This window comes from Bombus vosnesenskii, unplaced genomic scaffold (genome assembly GCF_011952255.1).
Source record: "Bombus vosnesenskii isolate JDL3184/JDL3185 unplaced genomic scaffold, Bvos_JDL3184-5_v1.1 scf7180000013299, whole genome shotgun sequence".
Taxonomy (NCBI): domain Eukaryota; kingdom Metazoa; phylum Arthropoda; class Insecta; order Hymenoptera; family Apidae; genus Bombus; species Bombus vosnesenskii.
The window spans coordinates 120,757-143,258 of record NW_022882949.1 but is presented as its reverse complement, the minus strand read 5'-3'; the positions used below and the strand labels follow the sequence as shown (position 1 = coordinate 143,258).

The window sequence follows — 22,502 nt, the reverse complement described above, 5'->3', positions numbered from 1 at the left end:
TGAGGAGATAGTTTAGTGGAAAATTGATGACAATATGTTAAATGAGAAAATTCTTCCTCTTCATTTTCTACACTTTATGTCACATAGATTACAAGATCATTAGCCACGATGTTGCACCTGGATGGGTAATATTTTGAAGTATATATTTGTTTCTTTAAGGTAGTTTACTGTATTCTTTATGTAATGTTATAGTGTTAGAACTGTATCTGATACTATGTTGTAAGTTTATCTTTATGCCGTGGTTCTATTCCTCTGCGCTCATATAATGTTTGGTTTTGGCGTATATTGTACCGAGCAGGCGCTGATCTTGTGACTAGGCATTCATGCGTTAATTTAGTATATCCAGTCCTCATCCAGGAAATTACAGTTCTTTCTTTTCTGTTCTCACTCTTACATGGTACTTGTTGACCAAAATGCTGAATTACATTGTGAACTTTTGTTCCTTTGATTTTGTACCATCCTTCTTTTATGCTTATTTTTATATTGTTTATTTGATCTTGACGTGGAATTAGGATCGTTGGTTCAGTCTGTGAGAGGGTTATAACATTTTTAGCTGCATCATCGGCTTTTTTGTTGTCGAAGACTTTGATCACACTTATGGACTCCGGTTAAATGGCAAAGTTTTGTAGGTTATTGATGAGTACAAATTTCCGAGCTTTCAATATGGCAACATATGGCAATTTATGTATGACGAAGATCGATGTCAATTTCGGGAGGTTTTGTTTTATTATTTTATCGCCTGTGATAACGGTATATCCTACTCCTGATTTTGATCTCGATGGATCGATTTATTATTCGATTAGCATTTAATTATAGGAATGTGATATTGTATTCTGTTCTGCCTGTTTGATTTTTCGGGAGATCAATAAGGTTGGTCTTTGTCAGTGTAATCTTAATAATCCAGGGGGCTATTTTTGTTTGTTTTCGTCCAATGGTAGAAAACGTTTCGATTATGGGTGATTATAGAATTTTATTAAGTCTAGTATAGGATGGGGTTGGTAATTTAGGTTTATTGTTGTGCAGTTCTCTGTATCTTTTGAAGAAGGTGTATGATATTCAAAGCGCATTTTGGGCTTAGTAACTTTCTCCTTAAGGTTGATATATAACTGATGTCTAAAACTTAATACGTGTTACGACAAACCAATATCAACCAGGCCAACAAGAAGGAAGCTTATTATTACTATAAGATTTTATACAATTTGTTATGTTTGTTTGAAGTTGTCAAATCTTGCGAGCGATTTTTGACACACTTTTACTTAATCAATTTTCTTCAAACCTTGCGCCCAGATATTTCGATTAAGATAATAGGTGTGGTCAAATGGGTATAACGCTGATATTAACAGGTTATAATATATATATTTTCAACAATCTAATAACTTCAATATTTAATACAGTGGTGCGTATGTTGACTGCCAAACTACGAATGAGTACGACCTGAGACTCTTTTCGTATTGGCGACTGTGATGATATGACCTCTGTCGATTGACTGTCTTCGACTTGGGGACTGTGATGATTGATTGTTACTTCTGAGCTTTAACTGTTACTGTTACTCGAACTGTTTGTGAAACAAGTTTAGAAATGTGGTGACTGTTCTGTAGTGTAGCTCAAGTCCAGAGAACAAGTCCAGAGAACAAGTCTAGAGATCAAATGAAGTTCGTTCTCGTATTATCACTGAGGAAAGCTCGGTGTGGGTGTGCGTTTTGAACTAAGTACGCGGATTCGTTGTTCACACTTTTCGTTAGGAAAGTGAGAGTAACGATCCGCGATGCCCATTGGTTATAGCCAACGTTAATGAATAAAGATAGGAGGAGGAAGTTTCCTTCCAACGTGGCTCATGGGTGACATTGATCATGAAAAACCGGCTTTTCCCGTTAGGTAAATATCCGCTTACTCCGTGATTTTTAAGAGCGAATGATGAACCTAAGGACTGTTCTAAAGACCAGCCATAAACCGAAAATACTTGCAGGATTAAAGATTCAGTTAAAAAGATTTTGTTTATGGTAATTCCTTAGGTTTATTGAGGGTCTGTATAACCGTGTATGGGCCTTTGACGGTCAGACAATGAAGTACGTGGCACGGACCATCTCACGCGATGTAACATATGATAACACAATATTCTATCAGAAACCCTAGGAAACTAGGTCAAATTAATAATACTTATTTGTTCGTTACGAGGTTTTTTGTTCATTCGTTACAAGGATTTTCCCGTGGTTTGAACAATAATAATGAAATCAATTAGTATAATTTAAAAATTGTTTTATCTGGGAATTTACTAAAAAGTAAAAAGTAAAAACATAAATTTTAAAAATTTCACATGGAAATTTTATTCGTGAACGCATTAAAATGTTAAATATAATCTCTGTTTGCCATATATGACATATACGTAATATATGTAGGGCACTCATTTTTTTTCAGATGATTTATGTGCCTCATAAAAGTCACAAAAATAGAGATTATTTTCAAATTTTTAGTGCCTTTATGAATAAAACCTTGTTAAAAAACTTTTTTAATTTATATTTTTTTATTGTACTTGAGTACCTTTTACCTAATTTTTTTTTTACCAATTTTACCTAATGATTCCACAATTACATTGTGTGGTACATTTGATATTATTATTTGTTTTCATTTTAATATCAAGGATCTTAATTGAAGGGCATGCCTCTGTATCATATGTGAATGTCCTTGTGGTTCTCCGTTAATCCGCCCGTAATATTTCTGTTGGATAGGAATATGCATATAATGGTAGAGTTACAACTTTGTGGTTTTTGTTCGTAGTCTTTAATCGTTTATCCATTTTCTTCTATGATTGGGGTTAGATTGGGGTTTGGGGAAATATATCGGAAATAACTGCAGAGTATGAAGTACGATTTGTTAAATTGGAAAGTCATTGTTGAAGGATTTTGAAGGCAGTTGTTCTGCCCTTTTATTGGTTTAACCAACGTAATCACTATCGCACTCTCACTCATTAGAAAGTACTAGTAAATCGGTTGTCACACTTCATTTCTCACTCGAACTATCGCAGAATATTAATAACGCAACCAGTTATACCAAAGACTGCGAATTTAAAAATTTTATAAAAGACAGGTAATGTAAATTATCATATAATATTTTTCATCCGTGGCTTTCAATACAATATTACAATGAATCGACGCGATGTATCGTTCACGAATAACGTTTGTTATGTTTTCATTCGCTTCTTTCATTTTAGGACCGTTTTATGCTTCGTAATGGTACTATGGTGACCACATCTAGTGTTGAACCACTATGGTGGATACCAATCACATATACGACTGAAAGTCAATTAAATTTCAATACAACTCAACCTTCTCAATGGATGAAAGCAGAAAAATCGATTACGCTATCGAATTTGAACTGGAATTTCTCGGAGTGGGTGATCTTGAATATTCAAGAAACTGGTAAGGAACATGTTCTGAAATAATTTTGAAACAAATATCAGTCTACGTATATAAACATGTATATTACCTTTCTCTCTCTCTCTCTATCGCTCTCTCTCTCTCTCTCTCCTAACATAAAATTAAATATCGATTTATGCTTTCTTGGTTCTTACATCTTTTGTTTCAAATAGAGATGGAAATTCTTAGGATTCTGTTTGCAACATTATCAAGTATGAATTATTTTCTCTTACATTAACAATATGTAAATTCTAATGGCATAGTATATAGAATAATACATATATTATTTGATAAAAACACGTCCAAAAATGACGTAATACCTCACGATCTAATAAAATTGGAATTAAATATATTAAAAATAATTTTGAAACGTGAAGATTATATATTTAATAGCACGACGCGAAATAACGAAAAACTCTCATGTGTTCTTTTATCGCTACTATTCAATACCTAATTTTGTTATACAACATACATTTTCAATGCAATATGATATTGATCAACTTCATAAATTAAAAAGCAGAAAAAAATAATAAATCTTCAAAAACAGAATTTTTTAAAATTCATATTAGAATTTTCAATTACTTATACAATTGTTTTGCAATAAATAGGCATGAAGAAATAAATCATTTGCTTAATTATAACCATGTATTGTGCGGAGCTAGAAAGAATACTAGCATATGCAATACGACTGTGATTGGTTATTCGTATACGAAATGAAACAATATAGCGACGCGTGAGATTGAACGATAAAGAGCAGTACCTCCCTTCACCCAGTGCTGTCTTATTGCTCATTTTCCAACTCCGCACAGTATCTATGCAATAAAATTGAAGAAAGGTAGAGTCGATCAATTTGTTTTTTGAGAGACAATTATTTCGATTGAGAGAGATATTCTATTACACCTATCCCAAAACATGGGTTATCACATATTCTTCTGATAGCCTAATCTTAAGTACACACACACAGACATGCGCACAACCCTTCCACTCATCTTTGACACTCGAAATTCATTGTCTCTCACAATAAAGATTCACATCAAGTTCGCTTTTTATATGTATATTATACTGGTCTAAATTTAATATATTTAATATATAATTAATTTATGTACATGCAATTCATAAATATATATAATATATATAATATATTTAATACATTACACATATCTAATATATTATATGAATTATTGAGCACATACATTGATTAATCCTTTGTTTCGAAATTTTTCTCTATTTAGGATACTACAGAGTGAATTACGACAGGAAAAATTGGCAATTGATAATCAAACAACTGAACAAGGATTCCTTTAGAAATATTTCAACGATCAATCGTGCTCAGTTAATAGATGATGCGCTTAATTTGGCCAGAGCCGGAAGGCTAGATTACGCCATTGCTTTGGATGTCACATCGTATTTAGCTCACGAAACTGAGTACTTACCTTGGAAGTCTGCTTTCACTGCCATGGAATATTTGGATAGCATGCTAGTCAAAACGCCGAGTTACGACAAATTTCGGGTAAATACAAAAATTTATTAACTTTTCTATACCAGTTTCCCAAAACAACACTATATGCCATGTTTTTTTGGCTATTCATAGCAGAATCCTCCATATTTGAACATAAACATAATTTACGTAAGTTAGAAAATGATATACGATGCTATTTAAAGATTTGATTATTATTTTGTCATATATCCTATTTCAAATATTATAATAAATTAATTTTTATAATTTCATGAACGGGAATTTGATGTGTATCTTACTATGACTGAATTTTAAATGTTACAAACACATGGGATGACCGATTATTTGAAAGTAAACTGCACGAAAAATGCACGATTACAGAAAGTTTTAGACAGATATAACTAAATGTGCCTCGGGAAAATGTCTAAGATAGAATGAAAGTCTGAACACAAGAATATGAAAAGATATTAGAAAAAGGATAGAATTTTTAATCCCAGTAGGACCATATTTATGATTATGTTTTAACATACATTAACTCATTTATAATAAGATCGGAGACAGTTAAATAAAATTTCTACACAATCTTTTCCTTATATATAATTCATAATCCAAAAGGATAAATTTTCATTATTTCAAATGGATGTAAGAGTTGTTTATTTATACCTATAACATACAGAAACTAGTACACTGAATGTTGTGTGACTAAATTTTTGGATAATAAATGGAATGTTCTATTTGTGCTAGAACAAATACATATATTTCTTTATGTTACATTAAATAATGTTTTAGGTATACATTTTGAAGCTACTCGACAACGTGTACAAACAAGTTGGTTTTAAGGATAGTTCTCGGGATCCTCAGTTGACAGTTCTCACCCGGATCGAAGTGCTAACATGGGCATGTAACTTCGGCCATGATGATTGTGTGCAAAATGCAGTCAGACAGTTCTATAATTGGCGTAATACGCCTAGCCCGGATAAAAATAATCCGTAAGTACCTCTTATATTATGTATTAAGCAATTTGTCAAATTATGAAAACTAGTACTGTAACAAATTCTCTATACCTTTATAAAACAAATAATAAAAAATATTTGTAATTCATTAACATTCTAACTTTGTTTGAAAATAATTTCCTTTTTACAATTGATATTTGAATGCATACGGCATCGCGAATATTATACATAATATTAATTGTGTTTAATATATTCTGATTATTTCATAAACAATAACTTCATCATTCGGTATAAAGGATGCCTTGACAAACGCAGTACTAGTAACATATGTAATTTGGAAAATAAAACTTTTCTAAATACATACGTAAGTCACTGTTTTCGAGAAAGTCGGAAATCAATTATCAGTACAATTATTATATATTAGATTGTCCCAAAAGTTCCTTTCGTGTTGTAAGGAAATAATAGATGCACAACACTGTTTGTTTTATGTTATTTTATTAAATTATGTATGATCCATTTTGCTCTATTACTGCAATAAATGTGGACATACATCATCAGATTATTATTTTGGAATTAATATACTGAATAATATTAGATTGTCCCAAAAATTTATTTCGTTTTATATGCACATAGTAGATGCACCACATTTTTTGTTTTATATTATTTTATTGAATTAAGTATGATTCATTTTGTAATAATAGAAGAAATTTTATAATAATAGAACAAAATCGATCATACATAATTCAATAGAATAATATAAAACAAAAAATGTTGTGCATCTAGTATTTCCTTATTAAATGAAATAAACTTTTGGGACAACCTAATACTATTTAGTATATTCAGTATAATACTATTCTAAAATAATGATCAGGTGATGTATGTCCATATTTACTTTTACTTTACTATTTATCATCTTAGTTTATTATTGATATGAGCTGAAAGTATACCACTTAATATACCCACTTAACTCGGAACCCGCATGTATTTACTAGTGCAATCGTATGATCGACATCTGCTATCTATGAGTTGTTGCTAGAATTAGAACTAGAATTATCTGGAGTTATACAGGTTATAAACAAGAATTGCCAAGAATACAGAACGATTAGGCACCGTGGTCACCACCTCCTGCCACACAAGATGATTATTTGAAAAGTAATTTGAAAAGTAAAGTATGTATATACAATATTACTATTCGCATTCGTACAAACATCATGGCGCTTTCTCTGCTTCCACCAACATTTTCCATTTTTTACATATTCTTTTTTTTATTATTTAATTTGTACTTTACAATTTGTCCACCTGGAAATTCTGTAAATTTTTCTAACTTAATTGCTAAATAATATGTGGATGACTACCTCCAGCAGGATACCATCTTCGAGTTTGATTATTTTATTCCTTTAGTGAGGTCAGTGGGGTGTTTTCTTCTTGGTCTTCTTTTTATGTAGGTTTTGCTCATTTCAGCAGCCAGCAGGTTTTGATGTTTTGCCGTTCTTTCCTTGTATTTTTCTGCGTACCTGCCGATTTCTTCTTTGACCGTTGGTATTTTTAAGTCTTTGTGTATATTCTCGTCTCTGACATACCATGGGGCGTTGACTATTGTTCTCAGTATCTTCGACTGTAGCGACTCTAGTTTATTTATGTGGCTCATTGCTGCTGTCCCTCATAGCGGTATTCCGTACGTCCAAATTGGTCTTATTATCGTTTTGTAGATTTTTAGTTTATTGTCTATGCTGAGTTTAGAATTTCGATTAGTTAGCCAGTACATCTGTCTTCTTTTTATCCGTACTTTGTCTATAATTGATTTAGTATGTACATCTTCTTCTATGCTATAATTTAAAATTTATTAACGATCACTTTCTACAAATTCAACGATTGACAATTGTTAACATTGATCAATGTTGCCACTTTCCACGGTCTCGCGCGGGTTACGAGTTAAATGGATAACCCTCTATATATTTTAAAAAATATATTGGTCATATATAATAAATATATCAGTCATATATTTAAAACATTTTTTCTATATTTTCAACCTACCTTTTCCTGAAGACTATTATACTGCTCAATAGTATTACATTTTCCAGGACACTCAACATATTTAAAGTTCTTTTTATTTATATTTATATTTCTTTATGTTACTATTTTTAAGTTACTCTAACGTTTAACCAAGATTGTGAAATCTTATGTATCGTATTTTTTGATATTCAAAATTAAAAGTGTGTGGTCCTTTATTATAAAGTTATTTACACAAAAGAATGTATTTTTCTCTAAAGTTATATTTTAACTAGGAATTAATTTTTTTTAAAAATAGAAATAATACATTATATTACTTTATTTAAAAGATAACTCCATCTGAAATGACATTTCAAAGAAAAATTATCTATTTGCCCGATCCAATATGATAATACATATTGCAAAATTTGATAATATTAGAGAAGTAATATCTCTTAATAAAACTTTTAAATATTGTTAGGATCTCGCCAAATCTGAAATTGGTCGTCTACTGTACGGCTATTCGATTCGGAGGACAAATTGAATGGGACTTTGCTTGGCAAAGGTACTTAGAAACTAATGTCGGTTCTGAGAAGGATTTACTTTTGCATTCTCTTGGTTGTACGAGAGAAACTTGGCTTTTAAGTCGTTATTTGGACTGGATGGTTACGGAAAATTCGGGTATCAGGAAGCAAGATGCAGGACATGTTCTAAATTCTATTGCTAGCAACCCTATTGGACAGCCACTAGCATTTAATTTCCTCAGAAATAAATGGGCTCGTCTTCGAGAATAGTAAGTCTTTTATTATATCTTATTCCATCATTTAAGTCACTGTTATCTACAGTAGTACATGAAAATATTTGAACATTTATCACAGATTACTAATATCACATATTACCTATATAAATCGCATGTACATATTATATATGTTATATAAATCATTTTGAATTTCATTAGCAATGAAACATTATACTATTATAACGATATTGGTAAAAGTTGAAGACCCGTCGAATTAGTCTTCAAGACAGCCAAAATCGTGAAAAATTGTAAACAGTAATTTTCTTGCACAAAATGGTTTGTAAGATCATTTGAAATGAAATATATGTGTTTGAAACTCGTTTTGTGTTGAAACTCGGAACAGTTAGGCGTCATTGTTAAAAACACGCAAGAAATATAATAATCTTGCAGAAAGAAGTTTAAATTGAAAAGTGTAAATATTGAAAAAATGTATATGATAATACTTGTACAGCCTTTTTTTCAGTCGTTTGTTATATTGATAGCGATAAGTAAGTACGTAAATTCAAATTTTGGTAAAATATGGTGTCTGTCATAATAAAAAATTGCAAACTGCCATTGCACCTTTTTTTAAATTTAAACTTACAAACTTTTGTATTAATTGATTGCTCGTGACATTCGGAATAAAAAAGGCCGAAACTATAGAGAAACTATGTCCTTTCTGATTTCGATGATTTTTAAATATGTTGAATAGTATGAGAAGCTCAACATTTTGAACAATTTTTTCCTGTACATGTAACTGAGAGTTGAGTTTCCGAGATATTCATAATAATCCATCGCTACCATTACAGTGTTCTATCATTGTGGATCCGTGGCAGCGTGCGCGTTAGTATTGATTGCCAAAAGTCTGGCGGCGGGCGGGTATAACGGCCAAGCGATACCTAGCTCTTATCTTCTGTTTATACATATTATGTATAAACGAGACAAGCTTGGATAAAGCTCTGTGCATAGCTGCATATGCAAAGCTGTAAGAAATATTTGCTATAATCAAATTAAAAATAAATATCATCAATGTATTGGGTTTGGATTTAGGTTAGCTACCTTAATCTGGCAGTTAGGGCGCTCAATTCTCGACAGAATTCACTATAATGATGCCGATAGCTTTTTGTGAATATCTCGGAAACTATGGCCGACCGGAAGTTACATGTACAGAAAAGAGTTGTCCGAAATATTGATTTCTACGGCATATTAAAAAATCATCAAAATTGGAAAGAACTGTAGCTTTTCTACAGTTTCAACCAGGAAAGTACAGAGTGAAGTCATGAAAAACTCAATGCTTGTCGAAATATGTAACATTTCTTGAACGGTTACAACAAATACTCAATCTCTCTATTATCGGATTCTAAACATTTTGCGCTTCTTTTTTTACATTTTCCATTATAATGTTCATTTGTTCAGCACTCATACTTAAAGAATTCTCTTTAATTTGTTCCTTTAAGTCATCTATTGAAATAAAAGATTCTGTATACACAACATATACCCTGCTTAAAAAAAAACCCTACAAGAAAAAATCCTATCTGCAATAGAGATAGGGGTATAGTCCGGCCTAGGTACTAAACATATTCTAAATAGCTATCTTAAACGTGTAATAAGTAAAACGTATAATAAAGTCTATGATAGGTATTAAAGATAGTCTCACTGAACATTATCATAATGAAAAATTACCTTGCTTAAATATTTGTATAACCTCTATGAAATATATATTGTACTTTAATTAAATATCTTGTAGTTCCTATATGTAGACTTTTAATTTTGTTTCAAACTTTTTCATTGTGCCTAATATTATATACATCTTTTTATATGTAACAGGTAATTTATAAATAATTTACATTGTTCGAGTTCGGTGAATCAACCTATAAAACAAAATTAATAATGACCATTCATTTCATTTCTTCCTAAATCATACGAAATTTTTAATTACAATATATATTTTAAACACATATTTTATCAATTTCTTTTGATATCTGTTAACCGTTACTTTACAAATAATTCATTTTATTAAGTAAGTTTACAAGTATAATTGCAATAAAATCTTTATTCTCTGTTTTAGCTTCGGAACATCATTAATGACGATGAACAATATAGTAAAATCAGCAACCAGCGGTATTAACACCAAATATGACCTTAAAGATGTAAGTCCAAAAATATAACACAATATAATAAAAATAGAATAATGTAAATAAATTTAAAAAATGTGATAAAATCCTGCTTTTGCCTGCAATGTGACATTTCAGAGATCTGAACGAATTTCAATTTTGTTAGTGATCCAGGTTTATAAAAATTCATTGCAAATCAGTTCACTAGAAAATATAATTATTATCGTAAAAAGTGGCCCGTAATGATTTGTTAATATGATTCTAAAGAGTAACTTTCTTCATTTATTTCATTTCTTTTGGCAGATATATTAAATCGAGATCTTCTCGTGAAATTGTTGTGTATGTATTGTTATTTGTTATCATTTTGACACTACTTTAATTATTGGGAGAACGAGTAGCTTATGCCACAAGAATTATAATGGCAGTGATTCGACATGTAGCCAACTCATAATTTTTGAGATATGTATTAAGAAAAATATATTAGTGCATACTACTACGTTACATTCTGCCTATACATACATATACATATATGACTGCGTACAAAACAGCGAAGTGACTATTGCGTCACTTTACAGTTATATATGTATGTAATATCGTGATGGAATATATTTACAATGAATGGATGATACAGGTGTTAATCAGACAGAAAAACGATATTTGTTCAACATGAACTAATCGCAGCAAACGTATAATAAACAGCACAACTAAATAATTAATCAACGACTCGACTTTCATAAACGCAATCAACACTCTCTCGGCAACGCAACTCGCAATCATTTTTTATTCGTTTCTCGTCCCTTGGCAACCGCTCGTGGTCAAGATCACGTAGGCCTCCTCTTTCCAAAACTACACGATCGAAACGAACGCCTCGGCTTTCGCGACATTCTACGCGGTTCACCCGCCAACTTCCAGGCCCCTCGCTCGCGATACTACATGTATATGTATGTATAGAGAGAGTGCAATGTAATAGTACTAATATATTTTTTATGATATGTACATATTTCGAAAACTATGAGTTTACTATACTTCTGTCCACATTCATCGTAATTTTTGACATTGAAGCTTTCGATCAAGGTATCATAGGGCATACTAGTCGTTGTCCCAATAATTAAAGCGGAACCTAGAAGTAGGATCATACACAACTATATGCAATTTTAATATCTTCTACTTTAAAGATAGAAGTATAAGTAACGTAATAAACAAATATGGTAACAATTTAGAAATTTGCTCTTATTATCGACTTCGATGATTTTTGAATATGTTGTCGAGGGTATGATTCTGGCTAACTTTTTACTATATATGTTACCACCACTTAGTTCTAGTTTCCGAGATATTCGCGAAAAACTGTCGTTACTAGCCCATTCAATCCTCTATTGTGTATAATTACCTGTGTGTATCTGCGACACAAAACAAGTTTAGCCTGCATGTTTGCCGCTTTATAATCTGCCTACATTCATCAGCTAACGATCTCTTTACCTTTATATTATACTTTACTAATGAGAACAAACAGCTTCTACCAAAATTTCGTTTATAACTACATATGCGTGATTCTATGAAATGTCGCCGAAAATTTTATTTCAGTACAGATCTCCGTTATTATTTTTTATTCAATGCGCTATTATTTTCGTAATCAACATATTATTTTACGCAAGCGTTGCCTTTCTCTTCGTGGCGGCCGAATTGAAAAAAGTTACTCAAACCCAATACAAGGTGATCATAGTTTAATTGTAGAAGAAACTGTAGAATGGGTACGCTTACATATAACTGTCAATCTACTATGGTTTCTAAAATATTCGCAAAAATCTATCGATGCCACTACGGTGAGTTCTGCTTGCAATTGTGCATCCATGACATTCGTATTAGTTGCCAGTGATGAAGTAGAATGATCCGATCGAAACCTAACACCTAACTTCAGTTTATGTAGACAAACGAGAGTGAGGCGATCTGGGATGAAGCTTTGTGCATAACTGCATGTGTGAGATTGTAAAAAATATCAGTTATGGTTCAATTAAAAATGAATAATCATCAATGTATTGGGTTTGAGTTTAGGATACATTTTCCAGTCGGGCCGTCCTGTGACAGTCGACAATACTTAAAATGGATAAAATAATAGAAATTAATTTGTAGAAATAATAGGTGAATGAATAATTTTTTTTATTATTTAATTTGTACTTTACTATTTGTTTAGCTGGACATTTGATAAATTTTTCTAACTTAATTACTAAATAACATGTGGATGGCTACCCCCAGCGGGATACCCATCTTCGAGTTTGACTATTTTATTCCTTCAGTAAGATCAGTGGGGCGTTTTCTTCTTAGTCTTCTTTTTATATAGGTTTTGGTCATTTCAGCACCCAGCAGGTTTGAATGTGTTGCCGATCTTTCAATATATTTTTCTGCGTACTTGCCAATTTCTTTTTTGACCTTTGGTATTTTGAAGTCTTTGCGTATATCCTCGTTTCTGACAAATCATGGGGTGTTGACTATTGTTCTCAGTATCTTCGATTGTAGCGACTCTAGTTAATTTATATGGCTCATTGCTGCTGTCCCCCATAGTAGTATTCCGTACGTCCAAATTGGTTTTATTATCGTTTTGTAAATTTTTAATTCATTTTCTATGTTGAGTTTAGAATTTCGGCTGGTCAATCGGTACATGTGTCTTCTTTTTATCCGTATTTTGTCTATAACTGATTTAATATGTTGCTTCCACGTAAGTTATGAGTCTAAGTGGAGTCCTAGATATTTAACTTGCTTTGTTTGTGTTACATGCCTGCCATTCAATTGAATATTTAGCGGTTTCCATTTTTATAGTTTAAATGTAATATGTTTGCATTTACTACGGTTTGCTTTTATTTGTTTATCTTGCAGCCATTTTTCTATTTTTGCGATATGCTCTTGTAGTCACGTGACTGCTGTTTCTGGATTAATGTGCCTGACTAGTATAGTCACATCGTCCACCAATGTCAGTATCTTGCTATTGGTAGTTGTTGATATGTTGGCTGTGTATAGTGCGTATAATATTAGCCCTACGACACTTCCTTGCGGTACCCCTGCATTGTTGTCTTTAACTTCAGAATATGTGTCCCTTATTTTTAATACAAAGGTTCTATTGCTGAGGTATGATTTGAGTAAGTGGTAGATTTGTTCCGGGAAATGTTCTTTGATTGTTTGTAAGTGGCTTTCATGGTTCACTTTATCAAATGCTTTCTCAATGTCCATGAAGAGGGCTGTACAGTATTGTTTCTTTTCTATTGCTAGTAAAATTTCGTTGACGAGCCTGTACATTTGCTCTATCGTAGAGTGTTTGTTTGAGTGAATAATTGATATTATTTTATGAAACAGAATAATTGTTACTATTGTATGCAAACGTTGCCGGTCACCTCGCAGTGGCCGGGTTAAAAAAGTTTTCCCAGACCCTTACCCGATGCATTGATAACATTCAATCCAATTCTCGCTGTTACTAACCAATACTAAATTACATGTACGCTGTTACGGACGCACAATCGTAAGAAGAATACACTGTGGTAGTACCAGCAGCCTTCTACATATATCTTGGAAACTAGGGCCTAACAGTGCAGGTGTAATAGATACAGTTATGTATATATATATGTCGGGTTTACATTAGAATTAGGGTTAGGGGCGTGAAACGAATCTTCGTTTGGGTTACACGTTGTCGTTATGCAATAGAGAAGACATTGACTAGTGCAAATACGATTATTATAGAACCGGACAAGTAACCGTGGTAATTAGATACTCGAGAAACTAATGACAATGATCCTAGGTTCAATAACGAATCCGCGGTCGACGGGATGATAGATGAACGTACTCACAAAATCTAAGTCGGACGCGTAATATTCACTGGTCGTAAGGGGTTACTCTTTTTCATCGATGAGATCGCGAGCGGGAATGACTTTCCCGTCCCGACGATGCCACAGAGGAAAACTATATTGGGGTGTGTCCAAGAACACGAGATCATCGGATTCGTCGAGAAAAGCCTTCGTTCAGAAAGTAAGGGAAATTGGCGTTGCTGCTAATTGGTCAATCTCCATACCGGTGGTTAGAAAAAGATGCTAGCCGCCCTCGAGGGAAAGTTGCTAGTGGGAGACGCCGCTCGTTGAAAAATAGGTCTCCCCTATTTTCTCGTAGTTGGGACAAAGACTGTTTGTCTGTTTGAAGGACTTTAGTTGACTAAATCTTAAGATTTATAACGGGCCCTCGAGCTAGCTGAACATGTACTGCGGAGACGCGTCGACATTTGGCAATCATCTTACTCGAGGAATAGGGACTGCGTGTGGCGAGCTACAGGACAGAGACCGTTGGAATGTTTACTGTCGAGTGTTACAACTATTTCCTTTTTAAGGAGAGCTATAGAATTATTCCATGCCTTTGTTAGACAAAGCGTTCATCCCGTGACCGCAGCTACGTTCAGCGACTGTCGCCTCGAGCCCAAGCTCATTATCACAACTCTCGAACAATTACAATCGGATTGAATAACTACACAACTCCGACATATATATATATATATATATGTGTATCGGAGAAGGAAAGACAGCGGGATTTCCCGTCCGGAATGTTGGAACAAACCCCAATACACTAGTCCAGACTTTTACTATAGCCGCCCTTAAGTAATAAAAATAAGAAATAATCTTAATGTTCCAATCTGACTTTATGACGATGGGTTTGGGCTCGAAGTGACATGGCAGGTCACTGGACGAATCCACGGTCCATGGGAGGACTCGTATCAACGTGCTACTCAATTCGGGTAACTTCCCGATAACTCAATCGTCCAACGACTCACTAACTAACTGACTAACTCTAACTCTCACTCTGACTCCGTCAGTCCAAAAGAGGCTGACCTTATATACTCCTGTCCCCGCTTCTCGGGTTAATCTTTGTTTTAAGGAGAGCCATATAATCATTTCATACCTCTGTCAGGTAAAGTTGTTCAGAATCGTGCTCCTAATGACATATTTAAAAATGTGGTCAAACCTCTAAATAATTACCCAAAAAGTGGAATTATCCATCAGACAAATGATAACATGTATTGCCTTTCATTAATATTTAATACTTATTAATATTTGTGCTATTGCATGCCACATTGGTCACGCTTTGGCATCAATATGTTTCGTGTGCGAGTTACGTGCGCGAGTTATATGCTCACGCGTCCGATAATCGATGTCATTGCACTGTAACTTGTTACCCGCCGAATTAATCTTGGGTAACTGATTCACGAGGAAGAGTATTGGTTGCATGGTAGTTACAGCGACCAACGACGCCAAAGGTTATTCTTCGAACGATGAGCAGGTTTTGAATTGTCCCCGACTGCTGAGACGAGATTCATGAAAGCGGGTAATTATGTGATATGAAGTGCCTGTTGTGACGCGATGTACAGCTGAACGTTACGAATGGTTAATGATATACTCGTCCGTGAATGCGTGTCGATGCCGCTTGCAATCGAAAGACCCGCACGCAGCCATTCATTGATTGTTCTCCGATTACTTCATTCCACGAGTGCTTGGAGATATTGTTTGCGGTTGAAAATCTCGCACTGGACTGTCAACTAATCATTTCGACTGATGGAACTCTATGAATGATTGGAGGCATTGACGAGTGAGGAAAGGCAGCTGGGAAGACTACCAAGTGATCGTTACGATTGCTGGAATGATTTTGTCTCCACGAACGCTTGAAGTCGAGTCCATAAACATTTGGAGATGATGATGAGTCAGCAAATACAGATAGAACTGTCCTTTCCAAATGCTGAGAGATTGAAACGATTCTTTGTTCCATATCCGGAGGGGAAGATATTATCATATAAGGGAGATTGTGTGAGACTCTCCTCTTTGAAACTTGAGAGAATAATCTATTCTTATTCCACATCTGTTGGGAAAAACGTTAACAATTAAAAGACACTGACGAGACAGAACTAATCGTTTTGAACGATTACACGAGACTGATTCTTTGATATTTATGATGTTGAACTCGTCCGAGCATCCAACAAGACTCGAAACAGAGATCCCGAAAAACGCACGTTGATTGGTTTTCACCGAATGCAAAAAATTGCCAATCAGCATTCTTGCTCGCAAGGCATTTTCTGCCTTTCGTGCGCTCGATGCGCTCGAAATCCTCAGCGGGAAATGCCGCGTTTATGACGCACTCGGCCATCGAAGCTACAATAGACATAGAAAATTAAAAATACTGCGACGAATATTGAAAGAGACCGTTTTAACTGTTAAAATCCCGTTCTCTAAAGTAGTCTCATGATTGCAAAAGTGAGTGTCTTAAATTATTCACGATGATCCTCATACTTTTGTTTCTTCGAACACTTCCTCACAGTCCGCTTATCAAAAGGCATCACTGTATTCCCGACTCGAAATCCTTTGCACAAAGTCTCTATTTCTTAGGAATGCAATGTCAATTCGCTTGCCATTTTGCTGGCATACTATTTCATAAATCTTTTAAAACTCTAAACGTCATCAACACCTCATAACTCCGCGATTTCGTGTCATTGGCTATCGTCATTCCAGACATTCACTCAAACACCCTTCCATAATCGTTATTGAATCCTGAGCCCAATCATTAATTACGATAACGCTAAATAGCAGTGGGCTATCGTCACGAAAATGCTTTACCGCTAACAAATATTTATTAGGATTAAGTTCTCCTTCAGCCTTGATTTAATACAAAGGGTTTGATACATTACGATAATATTTATTTTAATTAATGAATTCGTTTTGTAAAATTTACAATTATAAATAAACGCTTAATTCGAAAATTTCCCCTTGAATTACCATTAAACTAAACGAAGATAATTCGTGAATACCAGCTATAAAAACCGAAAACTAAGAATTGCATTATTTACTCTGATCTTCCCTACTTTTATTTTGCTATTTCATTTTGTCGTAAATGTTTCTTTTTTGCCTTATTTAATAGTTTATTTGATATTTAATGGCTTTTTTAAAATAAAAATTAAGTACTTCAAGCTCATAAAAATATTATCATGTTCAGCTGAATATTGTGTTCTATATATACTAATAGAAAATCTCATAAAACTAACAAATATTAGTACGCGAACTCGCGTAGCTTTATTTCGACGTTCGTGCACGTCGACGATTGTAGAAAGAATATACTAGGCATCGCAGTCACAAAATGTTTTTGCGACCCACCAGCGCACGACGCCGCACGGGGAAGGACCGAATTTATGGCACCCTAAGTGTTGACGCTTTCTGTTTCCACAGCTGAGAGTGACGAAGGCCAAGCGGCCCTTCAAGGCGTTCAAACTTCACATTTTCCTTCACAATAGTTTTGTCTCGTTAGTTTGTTGGAATGTTACATTGCATTGTGTATTGCAGAAAGATTTAATAATGAAGTATTCGTATGTTCATCAATTTAATTTCTTAAAAATAAGCATATTCTAATAAATATATTTTTTGATATTTAGCTGCTGGAATTTACTAATGAACACAAGGGGGAGTTTGGAAGTGCAACGAGGTCAATACAACAATCGATAGAACAAGCTGAAGCGAACATACGATGGGTGGAAGCCAATCACAATACGATTCAAGATTGGTTAAAAAGGAATACCGCATAACAATAAAACGAAGCGGATTAGTGTTACATAAATAATTGTAATATCTGCGCGTTATCCAATGGAGCAATTAAAATTGTCGAAGCGAGGACTCCATCCTCACGCGTGCAAATATTTCAAAACATTGTTCGATTATTCGAAAACATTTTACTCATACGAAAATAATCGCTTTGTCGCTATGGTTAAACGTAGACCACGAAAAACGACCTATATCTGAAATTTATGAAACAAATATTAAGTGTTTTTTCATGATTTTGTAAATACGTGTTAAATATTAATGTATGTATGTATAATGAAACATTTAGGTATTTGGATAGAAGAGGTTGAATTCTGTCGATGTTATAGTATTTTACGCAAATTCGTGTATATTAATAATTTAAATAATCTCTTCAAATTATTTAACGGATAAGTTGAATTATTTTTCTTTATAAGACTTCAATGTATCTTTAGTAATAGTTTGTTTCATTAAATTAATCTGAACCTCTATATGTGATTTAAAAGTAACATCATTTATGCATACATACATATCTACAGTATTCGACGATATTAGCATCACGGAAATATTTAAACACTTAACATAAAAATTTTTTATAAATGTACTGTGTATTTTATACGATACTTTTCGAAATTTCTTTATATTACACTAAGATAGGATTATTGTAATGATATTGGTAAGATGTGAAACCAATCTGAAAATGTATATAGAGATTGCAATACTTTTATCCCAAACAAACATTTAATAAAAAATTAGCATAAAGCAATAATGGCCTTAAACATATAATTAATGTTCATGGCGATTTTACTAATTTCATTCATTATAACTAACAAGTAATTAATTGTTCAAATACTTTTATGATTTTTGCGATATGTATGATATTATAAATATTTTGTAACTTCTGTATACACATGATTTCAGGTACCTTCTGCATTTTATCAATATAATTATGATTGTGCAGTGTCTTATTGCATTGTTAATAAAATGTTAAATTATTTTGTATTACACACACAATAGACTCCTTCTATGATAAATATTTAATATTCTATGCTAAATACTTTCGTGAACTGTATGTTTGTTAAACCTAACTGCATATAAAATATTAGTATCGGAAGCCTACAGTAACGTATTAAATCATAATTTTTTGTTCTCATTAGCCATCATAATTCTGGTTATACAGTGTTAAAATACAATCTTAGCTCAACTTAAATTTCTTCACGAAGGTTTAACGAAGATTCTTGCAATTAATTTTGTATCGTAAATATGCTTCTTGTTATTATTCATTTAAAATCATAGCTGTTATGACCCTTACATGTTATTATAAGTAGACTGTAACATTTCTTTTCGAATTAAAAAAATTAATAAAGGTAAGCAAGAAGAATTAAATGAAGAATCGAAAAATTATTGCTTGCAGTAATTATGAATGATAACATTGTGATGGTATTATTACAGGACAATAATATTAAAGCAAAAGTTATATGGAATGAAATTTCAATCGTGGTAGCTTCAAAACATTACTGTTTCTTAACAATTATAATTTCTGTATGATTGACTTTAACGCAACAATTTCCAGGAAAATAATTATTCATTTATGCTTAATTTGATAATATCAATGAGTTATTTGCTGCAAGCACGAGTCACTCGAAATTTTGAAATTTTGAAATCACAACTGAAATTGTTTGTTACAATAATTATCGCCAAAGTTGTGGTATGTAACACAAAATTATAGAGACAAATTATGCACAAAATATTTATTACACACTTTCTGTTTCAGCGTTTGTTTTTTATTATGCACAATACTTAAAAGAACTTCCTTTTCCTGAGTCTATAAAATGCCGTGTACATTCCATCGGCCATGTAAGTTTTAGAAGATCCGACATGAAATTGTCACGACCGGCATACTTCAAATCCGACGGACTGACGATAGAGATAAAGATGTGGCGGCACTCGGCGACAATGTATATCGCTGAAGAGCCTAATGAACCATCAACATCCCAACGGTCCTTCCACCGAAGGTTCTAGAAGAAAGAGCACGTGGCAACGATCGCGGACGCCTAGCAAATGCATGGACGGTGGGGATGTTGAGGGATGACAAAAGAAAGTAATCGGATCCGATCGAAAGTAAAATCATAAGAGTCAGTCTTAGAAAGTCACGCCTAGAGTTCGGAAGTAGATTGTAAAGTGTATTGATGTTAGAAAAAAAATAAAGTTTTCTTTTTTTATTTTTTTACCTCAAATTCCTTTTTTATTTTGTTATTTTACGTGACAAAATCATGAATCGATGGCTCTTTTTTGTAATTTTTTTTGTTTGTAAAATAAGACCGCTATGTGAATATTACACACTGAAAGATTGCTTCTTAAATATTGTACAATAACACTATATTTTGGTTTCAATATAATAAAATTATATCGGTTTTTGTTCTTGAGTGTGTTATGTATCGTAGATATAATATAGACAATTTTATACAATGTCGTCGTTTTTAATTTCTTTGGTAGTGGTCCATATCTTGGTACGGGATTGGTTCTTTAGTTTCGTTCGTTTAATTAGTTATTGCTTTTTTGGCCACAGTGTCGGCTTTTTTATTTCCAGTTATGTCTTAATGTGAAGGATCCAGATAAGTATCCTTGTGCAGTGTGTTGGTTTTTTGAATGATTTGTACAACTTCGTGTTTCTTTAAATCTTATTTTATTTTTACTACAAATAACGATAGAAACGATGTTTAAAGTTAGACAAGTTGCTAGGGGTAGATACTCGAATTTCCTAATTTCGCATTTTCTTGAGATGGAGCAGGTGGAAAGAAGAAGTAATTGGTGTGTATATGTTTCAAAGAAGAAGAATGTCCAACCCCTACATAAACCTTACATAACCATGTGCGACGTTGGAATATCCGACTAACGGTTCACAAACAATAAAATAATAAAGCGCGTAGAGCTTTAGGAAAGGAAAAGAGTATACTAGTTCCAACAAATTGCATGTCGTTCGATTGTCCTTGGTAATAAATAGCCGTCGTCCCCTTAAATTACTTTTAAAAACTCGAAAGTATCGATACGCGATGGTACGACGTAGCCATACTGTTATGTATCGGCGATTTACATTTTTGTGTTTTAATATATTCATTGGATTTCAGCCGCTAGGGAGCGGAGCTTTTATGTGATTTTGTTTTTAATTGTTTTTTCTGTCCTGAAAACTTGGTCGTAAAACAGGACGCTTCGGTAGTCTACTTTTTGGGTGCTGTGTAACTTTGGGGAGGGGCGGGATGAGAGGGAGCGGGAGGGGGGATGTTAAATAGATTTATTTACAAAATGTACAATATTTACAATGTTTACACCTGTGTTATACGGGGGCAGAATTGAGTTCTGTCGGTTTAATGGTTTTCTCTCTTATTTTATTATGGATTCAGTATCCACCAATACTTTTTTGTATTTTTTTTATGTTTGTCTTTAGTGTCTTTCGGAGGGAGGGCCATGTTGTATCTCCACCTAGTGTCTGCGGTCTGTCCATTTAGATTTTCTTCGTAAAGTATAGTTTTGATCTGTTACGCCACGAGGCTTACCACGGGCTGTATTTTCTAACCGTCGCTCGCGGTCCTACAACGTCGCAGACGGATCGTCGCGGCTGCCCGGCAAACAAACATTGTAGTGGCAAGCGCACTGTTCATTAAGCAGGACGACCTCCAGAAACGTCGACTCGTGGCCGTTATTTTACCTCGCGTAAAAGAATGTGGCGTGATCCGAACGTAGTGGGGGTCGCCTTCCAGAAAAGACGAAAATAATCGAAGGGCGGGCAGTTCCTTCTGACGAGTCAAACGCGACACACCGAACATATCAGACCAATAGCAAACGAATTTATCTAGAGATCAAAGTCGAGTCAAATTTCTGTAACAGTTCGCTGTGGAGTGCCGAAGCGTGCAGACGTGTCTCTAGTGCCCAGCGTAGTTCGAAAACAACACGTGTCGCCCAACCGTCGAAAGATAATACAGCTAAGTGCCCCTTACCCCCTAGGGAGAAGAAAATCCCACGCACCTAACCCCAACACGAATACTAGCCTCACAGCCTCACGACTAGTTGTTCATTCCGAATTAACTAGCTCGATGATGGCACAGCAACCGCGACCAGGCTCTCCGGAGCAGACGCGCAGCAACCCCGAGCTACCCCCCCCCCCGTGGCAGAAGTGTAGCAGAACTCTCCGCACTAACGACGCTAACACTACAAAGAAGAG

General features: G+C 33.9%; 1 protein-coding gene across 2 annotated transcripts in view; it reads left to right on the top strand.

Annotated features, from left to right (window-relative positions):
* Window positions 1–19,021, top strand: part of LOC117233814 (aminopeptidase N) — a 50,603-nt gene extending 31,582 nt beyond the window's left edge. Inside the window, exons 9-14 of one of the 2 annotated variants that reach the window (XM_033494417.1) lie at window positions 3,209–3,416; window positions 4,646–4,923; window positions 5,659–5,858; window positions 8,293–8,604; window positions 10,658–10,739; window positions 18,142–19,021. In XM_033494417.1, coding sequence (XP_033350308.1) covers window positions 3,209–3,416; window positions 4,646–4,923; window positions 5,659–5,858; window positions 8,293–8,604; window positions 10,658–10,739; window positions 18,142–18,291 — 1,230 coding nt within the window. In that variant the 3' untranslated portion in view covers window positions 18,292–19,021. The remainder of the gene's footprint in view (window positions 1–3,208; window positions 3,417–4,645; window positions 4,924–5,658; window positions 5,859–8,292; window positions 8,605–10,657; window positions 10,740–18,141) is intronic. The other variant, XM_033494416.1, reaches the window with a different exon arrangement.
* The last annotated feature ends 3,481 nt before the right edge of the window (window positions 19,022–22,502 follow it).